This window comes from Bidens hawaiensis, unplaced genomic scaffold, assembly GCF_021521415.1.
Source record: "Bidens hawaiensis isolate Kalapana, Puna unplaced genomic scaffold, B.hawaiensis_p1.1 tig00000459_1, whole genome shotgun sequence".
Lineage (NCBI taxonomy): Eukaryota > Viridiplantae > Streptophyta > Magnoliopsida > Asterales > Asteraceae > Bidens > Bidens hawaiensis.
The window spans coordinates 828,607-841,456 of NW_027491031.1; the positions used below are offsets into that span (position 1 = coordinate 828,607).

General features: G+C 32.7%; 1 protein-coding gene and 1 pseudogene across 1 annotated transcript; both read right to left on the reverse strand.

The window, feature by feature from the left end:
- Positions 1-3,416: 3,416 nt before the first annotated feature.
- On the reverse strand, positions 3,417-3,863 carry LOC143629643 (plastocyanin pseudogene; annotated as a pseudogene).
- A 2,328-nt stretch (positions 3,864-6,191) lies between these two features.
- Positions 6,192-12,529, reverse strand: LOC143629654 (uncharacterized). Its single transcript, XM_077098875.1, has 13 exons — positions 12,335-12,529; positions 10,829-10,940; positions 10,340-10,452; positions 9,875-10,000; positions 9,342-9,544; positions 8,564-8,639; positions 8,390-8,476; positions 7,330-7,410; positions 7,193-7,225; positions 7,044-7,097; positions 6,694-6,735; positions 6,467-6,545; positions 6,192-6,356 (listed from the first exon to the last, which is right to left on the reverse strand). The coding sequence occupies exons 1-13, from the start codon at positions 12,494-12,496 to the stop codon at positions 6,229-6,231; spliced, it is 1,296 nt and encodes a 431-aa protein (XP_076954990.1). The 5' UTR covers positions 12,497-12,529; the 3' UTR covers positions 6,192-6,228.
- Between the last annotated feature and the right edge of the window lie 321 nt (positions 12,530-12,850).

The window sequence follows — 12,850 nt, forward strand, 5'->3', positions numbered from 1 at the left end:
GTGTGTGTGTAGACATGCAATTACACACACATGTCTTTGTGTATATATGTATAATTTTATCATTCAAGTGTGATTTTTTTGGCTGTAAATACAAAAGATAAAGGGTAAAAAAGGTTAAAACGTATGAAAAAGGCCATGTTAGAGTATTTAGAAAAGTAGAAGGGGTAAATGAAAGTTAAGTGAGGTGATGATTCCAAATCAATAGCACCCAACCAACATCCTCCTATAGAATAAGATTCTCAAATTAAATTCTTTTGGATCTCTTTTAACGTATCATAAAGGGCAAACATTAACCTGCCCATATATTTAATTATCAAATAATCACCTAGTTACCTCATTGCCTAACTCATCATAACATATAATAATACTAATAAATAATAATAATAATAATAACATAGATAAAATGTGAGTTTCATTAAAAGAAACACTTAATTAATTAAAAAACTGAAAGGGACTAAAAAAATAGATGATGACAGTCACATAGTTAATTTGAAAAAAAATATATATGTAAATATTACTAAATTCAATAGTATGTTATTATGTTATTTTTTATTAAACAAATGAAATAAATATTAAATTTTGTTTTGGTATCCAGAAAATGATTAATTATCAAAAGTATCGTATATGTGATATGCGTCTTTTCATTTATTAAAGAATATTGTTTACATCAAAGTAGAAGGTAAACGGGTAATAAACTGCGCCATTTATTGTTGGTTTTTTTTACTAACAAGTGTTTCAATCCTATGGTCTAAAAAAATTATAAATTAGTGTTTTACTTAAAACTTGTTTAGCTAGTCAGCCACCTCAACCGCCATACGGTCGGCCCAATTAATACTAGTTCAACATATGTCAATCGAACTTGTTAGGGATTTGATATTCAGTATGACTGGTCAAGCTGGTTTGACCCGGTTTAATGACATGGATTTGATTTATAAAAGTTTTTAATAAAATTAAATTAGTTTCCTTTATTTGTGAAAACACATTCTTTCATTAAACATAACTAGTTTTTTTCTTTTGCGCGTTGCGCAGATCAGCTGAAATCTAGTTATGTACCCTTCGTGAATTCGGCTGGGTTCGGTTAAGTTCATTACGGTATAGAAACTTAAAAAAAAAACTTGTATAGCTTATGATACAAATAATAACATGTTTAAAATGATGTTTATACGGTCGGTAAAACCAGGATGTTGCGTGGCGACTTGACATAGATTCGGTCAATCTCGATTACGACACAATTCAAACTACATTTATTCGATCGGTAAACCTGCACATTGTGGCGCGGTGGTGACTCGACACGAATTTGGTCGGTCTCGGCTACAACACATTTCAAAGCATGTTTATTCGATTGGTGAAACATGGGTGTTGCGAGGGTTCTCGACGCGAATTCGATCTTTGTTTACGTTTGTTAGGGTACTCGAACTAAAAATTGTTACATATTAAAAGCAAGAAAAAGAGATAAAATTCATTGAAAAAAAAGGCCATCACCAGGAGATTCGACCTTGCATGCACAAGGAAGTACCATAATTAGTTACCATCAGGCCACATGCATGCAGTCTGTTTAGTCATCAACTTATTTACCTAAATATTTCAAAATAATTATAGCTTTCAAAATTTGTGACACCAACAAGCAATATTTATCTTATATATATAATTGTGTCTTGCTTTAACTTGTTAAAAAACTCAAAACAAGAAAGATAAAATAAGAAAGTGTTACAATTTTTAATGTAAAAAAGTAATAAAATACTTTTGATCACCAATATAACAATATAATAGTGGGTCACGGTTATCACGATGCTATACTTATTAATTAAATACCAACTTTGGTTCTTTTTTATTTCAATATTCTATATTTAACATCCTTTACTTGTGACTATGGTAAGCTAGGAAATAGGTGAACCATTACATATATTATTGGTACTAATCCTAGTGGTGTGATTCACAAGTTGTCCTTAAGTTATGACTAATAATAATATAAAACTTTTATTCCGATGTAAACCGGTGCGGTAATATAAAGGGGTTACGTTAATGTGTTAAAACAGGCTCAAACACGCACATACATATTTTTATATGTTATGTATTCACATGGCACATAAACATCGAAAAATAACGATGTTATCATAAATTTGAAAGAGGCTATGGGCCTTTTGATTTTTCAATAAGGGCTTCTTACATATGAAGTTTTTTTTCATAAGACAGTTTCGTAAAACGAACTAACAAGATGTTAGAATGCACAAAAAGATATCAAGACTAAGTAACCCGACACTACCAATGATGCTATGAGATAGTTCTTAACTTGGTTCAGGATTCAAAACCTCTAGACGATATTCAATGGAGGGACATCCACACGCCCATGATTACGGAGTAAAGTAATTTTTCTAACGAAAAAACACATCAAAATACAAGCACGGTGAAATCGTTGTAACAATGCTACAAAAGTATGTTTAAAAAGGCTAATTAAACTATAATCTCAAAGTTAACAATACTTTAATTAAAGAGTAGAATATTTGTAATGATGCTACAAAAGTCCATCTAGTTAGCTTAAATAAAATTTAATCACATGTCAATATTAATAATACCTTTATTAAAGAGTAAGGTCCCCGGATTCAAATCCTTCTTAATATGAATATGAACATACGATTATCTTGCGAAAACATGCCAATGTCTCTTTTTGAGAGAACTCTTAAGGCTCAAGTTTGTACGGTAATAAACTAAAACCTCAAGAATCAAATCAATTAAAAGTTAATCTATCATATCATTTTTATGTAAATGTCGGAAGTGAAAAGCCACTTTAAATGATTATTTATCTCAAACCAACACACCAATTAGTGTCTAGCTGGGTTGGATAAGGCTTGGGCTTTCCTATGGGAGGTCTCAAGTTCAAATCCCACTTCGGGCGGCCTTGAGGTACCCGTCACCAATGAAGTTCTACTAAGACAGGGAAGCCGTAGTGGCGCGGGTTCGATCCTGAGGGTCAGCCCAGATCTGTCGCGGACTGAATGGAGGTGTTTTACCGGCGTCATACCTCTTGCGGGGTGGGGTGATGGGTATCCAAATGGGTACCGGGGTAAGGGTTCCCTCCTCCAACCCTTTTTTTATCTCAAACCAACACGACTATTTTTTGAAGTTTTTACAATAATTTCATACCTATAGCATAATAATCTCTATGTTTACTCGCGTATCAAACAACAAAATAATTAGGAAAAAACCATAAATATAAAAAATATTGTCAATTTGCCAATTCTACAAATATTATGCATGCTTGTAATGCTATAGTGATTTGCATGTAAAGTTGCACCTAGCTAATACAAAACAAGTGATATAATATAGATCAATTAAATCTTGACTATTAGACTCTTTACAAAACCATTTCCTTAAACTTTATTTTAAAAAAAATAAATTAAATGAATGATAATATTAACTTATGTAACAGTCACTTTGCCAACCATACCAGCACCTTGGTGTGGTGCACAATAAAAACTACAAGTCACCTTTTCAGTTAATGTCACTATGTATGTCTCTCCCTCTGAATTCAAATAATCATCTTTACACATTGAAATCTTTGAAGCATCAACACCAGCCGGAACCTCGTATTTGTCGAAAACAACATTGTGTGGGAACCCATCGTTTTTTCCCACACAACGTTGTTCTTGAACACAACCTTTTCACCTGAGGCGACAGTGAAGGTGGATAGCTCAAATGCTAGACCACCATCATTGTCACCTAGCAGGACTTGATCAATAGCCAACGCGTTGCTAGCAAGCAAGCAACGCGCTGATAGCAGCCACTGTCTTGATGGTAGTGGCTGAGGTGGCCTTCAGGCTGGTGAATGATGGGATGGAAATAATGGATGATATTACACTTGTCATTGGGAATGAAGTTTGAGGTTCTTCTGTGTGGGGTTATAACTTTATAAGCTAAAAAGGGATCATGTGGTTGAATTTTGGGGTTAAATTTGTGTGAATTTTGTCTAGAGTAGAAATAGATTCAATCAATCAATTATATCCAGTGAAGTTCCACCAACAGCAAAGCTATAGGTAGGGTCTGGGGAGGGTGGGATGTAGGCACACCGTACCTCTATCCAAAAGGATAAAGAGGTGGCTTCCAGAGAGACCCTCAGCTCCAAAGTCCATATGTATGAAGCAATACAAAGGAAATCAAAGTTTAACAGTAATAATAATAATAATAATATTAATGATAATAATAATAGTAATAATAATAATAATCATAATACTAATAATAATAATATATATGAAAAGACTATACTAATGCTATGTATATGGGAAGAATAATACTAATAGTAATACTAATACTAATACTATAAATGTGACCAAAATAAGGTAAATAGAAGCCCTAAGGAATTCCTTTCTCACTAAAAATCCTTAACTTTAATTCTACTTCTCCATGAATTCCTATCCTCAACCATGTCCTCAGAAAGATTTAAGTCTATCAAATCATGCTTAATCCATCCCACGTCAGTTTAGGTGGGAGTTATGATTTAGATGTGGATGTTTAATTTTAATCCATGTGGACAATGATATCTTATCAACTTATCTAATGTGGAGGTGTTTGATTGGATTAAAATGTGAGGAAAACCCCACTATGTTGAACTAGAGGTAACAATTTATTGATATCCAATACATAACATAGCATATAACATGATCAATCATTTGTGTAATGGTACCAAACAAGAGGACACAAATCTAGGATGCAATTTTTAGTTTTGAGTTTGTATTTTTAAAAGAGACACTATCTATTTGTGTCATGGGTTTATAGGCGAGAGCACGTTGTGCCCCAAAACGTATAAAATGAGACGTATGTGTCCTCGTGGTTTCAAAAGGGGTCCAAATGAGTCCCTCCGTTATTTAGGATGCAATTTAAGATTTACTGCATCAAATAAAAATCAGACACAAATTGTGAAATATATTCCTACATAATTTACCCTTTAAATTATCACTATTATCAGTTAGAAAAGAAAAGAGAAAAAAAAAGAGAGTATGTTTCAACATCTCTAAAACTAAGAGTCAACGGGTCAAGTTGCTCCTTAGTTGCTTAAGATCAGCTCGTTGAAAGCTAAGCTTGAATAGAGTTGAGGATAAAGGAAATCAAGCCCGAGTTTGATCCTAAAATGAGCTCTTTTAATAAATGAGTACGAGTTTCATATACCGAGTTTGATTAGACTTGCAAGTCTAAACAAGTATAAATTTATAAATATATATAAATATAGTTTTATTTTTTTAAAATAAAATAATTATTTAATAGTAAAAAACGAGCTCAATTTGAGCGTGTTGTAAAATTTTTTATGAGTCGAGCTCGAGATTTAAACGTAGAGCTCGAAAAGAACAAGATCGTTTACACCTGTATCTCACCTTCACAAAGTTATTACAAGCATCATAGCACATCATGTTTTGATATATAGTTGACTTAAAAGATTTATAAGAAATGAAACATTGAACTTTTCATTATATCTACTTGCATGTATCTATATTTTTCATGCATATTTCTACACATATATTAGTACAACTAAATTTGCATGGGCTTTTAAACAGGGCCGGTCCAGCCCTTTTGGAGGCCTAAAACAAATGAGAATTCGGGGTCTTTTTTCAAACTTTTATTGTTACACTCAAAACACATAACCACGAATATGTTTGTCTTTTCAAATAACTTAAGGGTAACCTGAATTGTTAGGGCTTTGCACTTCTGTTTCTGCCAACGGATCAAATTCATCGGTGTTTGAATTTGAAATTGGAGCCTTGATCATGATACTCTGGATAAATGCTATCAACTGCAAATGAACAAAATTTTAAAATCTTGATATGTCATGAAGCAATTTCAACTCATTTAGTTATTATTAAGTTGATTTTATTGGAATAGTATTTAGGTTTTTAGTGCTGTACTCCTAGCAGGGCTCTCTCCGAGAATCGTTAAAAAATTTTGGGCCGAAGGCGAGTATAAATTTGGGCCCCAAGTAAAATATAAGTTCGATAACTCATATATTGTATATTATTTGGATTTTGGGCCTGACTTATTGAATATTGTTTAAACAAAACTTTTGATTAGGCCTAATACAATTTTCTTTTTTATAAATATATGTTATTTCTTTAAAAAAAATTTCGGGCATATGGGATGATCGGGCCTAAGGCGATCAACCTCCCTGCCTCCCTTATCCCATATGGCCATGACTCCCAGGCCCGTAGGCTCGAGCTCGAGTGCTCGACACTAAAACCCTAAATACTATATTCCAATAGATTTTACTAGTATTTTATGGATAAATAATAAGAAATGAAGTACCACAGTGAAGGCAGCACACATAAGACTAAAACCAGGAAAGTGAAATGGAGCATGATCAGATAGAAATAAAGCTGCAAAATAAAATATAATAATAATGAAAAAAAATCTTTAGTAGATAGTTAGATACAACAAATTTCAAATAATTATTAATGAAAAGTGTATGCTTTGAATGTTTTTTGACCTGTTAGAGGACTGAAAATGAGTGGGGAGACAATACCAGCAAATGAGCATAGGCCCGTAATGCACCCTTGCGCCTTGCCCTATAAGATATAGTTAAAAGAACTCGATAAGAATATAAAATGTCAAAACGGGTTGGGTCGGGTTGACCCGAAACAACCCCCCCCCAAAAAAAATAAAAAAAAATAAAAAAAAAATCATGTTACAGTAAGCACTTATATTATAAGTCACCTGCTCGGTAGGGCCAACTTGTTTGGATACAATGCTCCGTAACTGAAACAGAGAGAAAATATAATAATATATAAGCAGAAAAATATATTGTCACGTAAAGAGAGCGTGTGCAGGTCCAAAACCAGACCGAACCATAGTCAAATAAGAACCGAAAATTTGGCTAAATGACATAGTTTCATTAAAATAAAACAAAAAACCTGGCTTTGGACAGAACTAGAATGAGAACCGAATTTGCTATATCATGGACCAAGAACCGGACCGTACAAAACTGGTCCCATTCCGGTTTCATATTAAACAGTTTAGACCAAGTTTTTCACAAAGTAAACATAATAATGTAGACATGAACTCACACTTGGTCCTGCAAAAATGGACAGAATCTGCAACATTGATGCAGCATAGACAACCTATTTTCATACAAACTGGTTAGCAAAACCGAGACATGTTATAGAGGGTTTTATGCGCATGTATCGCATATAGTGTCAAAAGTGTACGCGTGTACCCACGAGTTCCAAGCTACAGCAAGTAGAGAAATCTGCATTATAAATTTATAATCCAAATAACATATTAAATTATAATTTTTGTGCTTAAAAATTAAGATAAAGTATTCAATATTGGCATATTGCATTGGTTGCTTACATGTATACAGTTGAAAGCAAGTCCAGTTGCTAGCAGTTTTTCTTCATTGATTACCCGAGTCAACACGGGCATGAGAATCATCTGCTTGTTAAAGATACAATGTATGAAATATTTATAAACTAGGAAAATTGGTTTTAAATTATCCCAATTCCCAACTATGTCATATTGGCAAATGACGGTCTCAACTTAACTCTTGGCCGGTGGCAGTACCAATTAAAGATGTCTTTTTGACCAACGGTCCGTGACTAACGTAGTTACCAATCCGTTATTCGAATGCTTACGTGACACACCTAGTTGTCAATAAACAATTATGCGGTAACATTACGTAGCAATTATCATCTATTTCTTTTCGATAAAGATGGTTTTAAATAATCAAAATAAAGGTGTATTTTTTTACAACAATCTGTTAGGTATGCCACGTAAGCAACAACCTAACGGTTAACTATTCGTTAGTTGCGGACCGTTGGAATGAAATACATCTTTAATTGAGACTGCCATCAGCCAAGTGTGAAGTTGGGAGTTGGGACTGTTATTTGTCAATAGGGCATAGTTGGGATTATTTAAAACCAATTTTCCTATAAACTGTTTTTTTAGTTCTCGGTTAAAATTGGGTCTTTGGGACTTTGCTCGACTGTTTTTTAGTGCTAAATGATATATTATTGTAATACTTTTAAATTATTATTTTATTTCCCATTATTTATTACTATTATCACTATATTTTTAATCTACATATTACTATGACTATGGTTATTATTATTACTATTGCCCATCTTTATTGTATCATTTTGTTTTTTCTCTGCTTCATAGAGGTATAGTGGTTGTACTTGCGTTTCTTTCATTCGGTTTTATACATATGGTTTTTGAGCCGGGATCTCTCTGGAAGCAACATCTTTATTTTTGGGATAAAGGTAAGGTTCGACTACATCCCGCCCTCCCAGACCCTGCTAATAGCTTTGTTATTAGTGGAATTTTTACTGGGTATGATTGTTGTTGTTTCCTATAAACTGTAACGTTAAGAAGATATGATGACATAATGACGAAAGGGGAGCGAAAGGCATACTTGAGATATGATTCCAGCAATCCCATATATGATCATCAGGTCCGAAAACTGGTCTTTGTCAAAATGGAATTCAGCTTTCAAATAATACTACAAAATGCAAACAAATCCAACAAATGAATGATAAAGATCATAAAAAATTCAAAGCTGTTTATATAATGTATATATATAAGGTACCAATAATGCAGATAACAGGCCAAGGTCACCAAGCATGTTGAAGAATGCCACAATAGCTGCTTGTGAAAAAGTCCAGCTGAAAATTATAGGCCATTTGTATATACAAAGTTATGAAATCAATGTGTATCATATACTAATAATTAAGTAACTGGGGTGTCAGTGTGTCACATGACTTGTTGTTAAGGGTATCCACTGAGGTTTTTTCCACTTGTCACCCACGCTCACTCTCAACTTATTCTTCTAAAATATCCTATATATTCATCTAACATATATAATTACATCAAACTTCCAAACTTAAACCAAAATTTCACATTTCATTTTCATTTAATTTTAATATTAATTTAATCATAAACTTTTATTTTTTTATATTTAAGATTCAAATTTTCAAATCTCATAATCAAATATTCATTTAATCCTAATCAATGAAAAACAATTCAAGTATCGTACTCGGATTGGGGGTCCGGTCCCTATTTCACTCATCGATAAAATTTTACATTTTTAATAATAATTTTCTAAATAAACTTATATATTATATTTATAAGCTTATATTCAAGTCTCCAAAAGTCCATAAAAATATTCAAAATAAAAAAGGAAGAATAATGATAATTATTTTTTTATCAATGAGTGAAATATAATATTTTAAAAATTAACTTAACAGAATTTATAGTTGTCACATCAAAGTTTATTTTTTAAAAAACATATGTTGACATGTTTGTGTTAACAAATTACATTAAATTTCATTCAACCCAGTGGTGTTATAAATTGTTTAATGACTTACCTGCTCTTCAACAAGGAAAATGAATCATGCAAAGAAGGAATTGTACACAAAGGCGACCGATTATTAATATTCTCCTTTTCAAGAAGACATTCATCTGTTGTTTCGTTTTCTGTTGTAACATTAATCGCAGCCGGTGTCATGTTAGATTCCGGAAGAAGCATTCTCATGTATATTACAGAAACCATTGCAGTAGCTGCTGATACCTAAAACAATATAATAGAGGATATATGAACACATATTTCGAGTAACTGAAGCGCATATTAACGTTGTGTTCCCCAGTCTCAATTAACGAGAGAAAAGAAAGAATTTGGGAGATGTTGGAAAAATTAATGTTTATTTCCTTCATTCCAAATCCTTCCATATTGAATATATTTGAAGGAAAGTATTTTAAAAACTTAAAATATTTACTTTTCTTTCCATTTTCTTCAAACTCGGAATACGATAGGTAATTAAATCTTTCTCTACTATTTCCTTTCTTTTCTTTCGTTTATTAAACTCAATAAAAAAATACCGTAAAAGTTAAGTGTAATTACTTGAAAGACGGAGGCGATGGATGGAAGGAAACGGGTAAGAAGGTTGCCACTGACGAACGAACATGATGAGATGCCAGAGAGGATTCCGAACCTCGACGCCCGTTGTTGCTCCGGCACATTATCAGCCTGGCAATTATCATATCAAACTAGGGATGACATCGGTATCGTACTGGTATTGTATCAAAAAATACGAGTACCAAACAGGAGTAATATAATATACAGAAATCCGTACCGATTGTTTGCTACTAAAATCAAGCTCAAAACATTGACTGATGTGTCATCCATTTTAATTTTTAATCTTACTAAAAAAATCTAATTTGGCAGAGAGAACATAATAATCAATGTATTGCATTATTTTTTTATATATAAATACACACTCTCTGAATACTTTTGTTTTGTTATATGAAAAGTGTGTCACTTTGGACCTAGAGTACTAATTCAAAAGCAAGCTTAATTAAAACTTACCACATAAGCAAGTGCAAGTAAGATGACAGTTCCATCACACATCATGGAGGTGAGAGTTTTAAGCACAAAGTATGCGTAGAAGAATCCTTCTTCCCTGCTATATGCCAAGATCACTACTTCCAATCAACATGTTAGTTCAGTGACGGACTTAAAAAAATTTCTCATGATAGGTCATAGGGGGTCATTGACTCATTGTCAAAATTTCATAGGAGTCGGTCGAGATATTTAACAATTAACACACACACACATATATATATATATATAAACTTTTCACATGATACGATCGACCACCTACACCAATGTAATGTAGGTTCGCCCCGTGTTAGTATGTAGATCATGCTTTACCTACTTTCACCCTTGGATATGATATGATGTTTTATCATCATGAGTACAAATGTGCTCAGGTGTACGGGATTCATGCATATGTGTAAGCAGACCACTGAGTCTCTGAAGACATAGAATAATGTTTATAATAAATTATATATTTACCTGTTGGAAAAATCGCGAGTATCATAGGGAACGTGAGAACTATTTTCCGTCCATATCGATCGGACAAGTTTCCAATTAGGGGCATCATTACTAGACTTCCCAAGCCGATTACCTGGTGATTAACATTGAATTTCTTGTTAATATCGATATTGTCATCAAATTAACCTTTTATCACAATTTAGGAGAATGTAACTACACCAATAATGCATACCACATACTATATAGAAATAAACTAAATGAGTGTTTTTTCTAATGCGTGTACACTTTCTATGTTAAAAGTTTTGACACTTTATCATGAGTTTTGGTCTTAATTATTACTGACGATGTTAAAAATGACTACTAAAATAAGATTAAAGTTACGGGTTTCCTTTGGATCAAGCACAGATTGTCTCTCTCTATCTTACATAGGAACAATGGTGTAGGTTTGATGTTGGTTAACGTGTGTTTAGTTTGTATGGTTTGTTTTGGTGTTAATTTTTTTTTATCCATTTATGTTTTCTCCAATGGCTTACTATAGGTTTTTTTTTTCTTTTTTTTTTTGTAAATATCTTCGTATTTTAAAAAATAATAATAAGATGAAATGACTAGCTTAATTTTGTAATGGATACTTTAATAAAATATTTATAATTTTGTAATAGATTTGCAATTGTACTTATGTTTGGTTGTAGACTTGTTTTTTTCAAAGAAAAATATAAACGCTTAAATAAATAAAATATGATGAGGGGATAGTAAATTAATTAACTCATAAAGGAGTTTTTAGAAGGAATTGGGGGAAAAATTAAAAATGTGTTTACCTCTAAATATATGCCATGAAAAAGAATTAACCTACATACGAATCGAAAGTTGAAACCTTAAAGATGTAAAACTTAGTGGTGTTAAACGGGCCGTGTAGGTGGGTTGGCATTTCCAACCGGCATAAACCCAAAAATCATGTGCGACACGAGAACCTAAACACGACTTGTATATTCATGGGTTGACCTGAACACAAATATTATGTAAGACAGGTGAACCAGAACACAACTTGTATATGCGTCGGTTAACCCAATCATCACCCATTTGACCCGAAAGTTTTTTATTTTCTTTTTATTGTTTTTACATACTAATACTTTCAATTTACATTTTAACAATTAAAAAAAATCCAAATTTATATAAAATCAAGTACATTTTAATTACAAAATCTTGTATGTCATTTTTATATCTTTTAGTTAAAAACTTGTTAAACAGTTCAATCCGCAGCCCATCTGGTTAACCCAGACCCATTTATACCAAACACAAACTCGTGAATTCAGTGTTAAGTTCACGTTGTGTCACAAATTCACACCCCTTACAAATTGTTATACATCCACGCTCACTAATCAGCAAAACATGCATACTACTAGACAAAACTAGCATCATCAAACATATATATAACCATTAACCACCTTTATACATATTTAACCGTTTGTAGTGCTAATTATCAAAACCAACATAATAAATATGATAAATAAATTCTAAAAAAATATATACCGCTTGTTGAACTCCGGTGAGGTAAATGGCTAAGGAGCATTCATCTTTTCCGGGACAAATCGCGGCCAAGCTGACGTCGGTTAACGCGGGAATCACCATGAAATGAGAGAAATTGAACAAGAAAACCGTCACAAAGAGGTGGCTCAAGGTGGTGGTGTTCATCTCCACCGTGATAAATGTGTTGGTGGTGGAGTGGTTTAACTTTAAAAGACACAACAAAGATTGAATGTTTTTCTAGGATGTTGGAGGCATATGGATTTATAACTTGCATCAACGTGGGGAGAAAAGGTTGCATCATTAATATGTTTGGTTTTTTAAATACATAAAAATGTTGAAACCATATAAAGACAAAATTACTCCTAACAAAAGCCCTTAACGAATCAATTTTAATTTATGGTTTTAGATGACAATTCGATCTTTTGGAATGATGTTATGTTGGCACGAATGATCATAACACGAATCCAAATGAACGATTATGGCTTCGGTTTTTTGGATTTACTGAAAAAAGACATTCAA

What these genes read in the sequence shown, in the direction of transcription:
- LOC143629654 (XM_077098875.1), bottom strand. Translation starts at nt 12,496, where the DNA reads ATGAACACCACCACCTTGAGCCACCTCTTTGTGACGGTTTTCTTGTTC. An exon ending in TTTTCCTTGTTGAAGAGCAG is followed by an intron (nt 8,640 to 9,341) that starts GTAAGTCATTAA and finishes TATAATTTTCAG; the next exon opens with CTGGACTTTTTCACAAGCAG. An exon ending in TTGCTGGAATCATATCTCAA is followed by an intron (nt 7,411 to 8,389) that starts GTATGCCTTTCG and finishes TTTAACAAGCAG; the next exon opens with ATGATTCTCATGCCCGTGTT.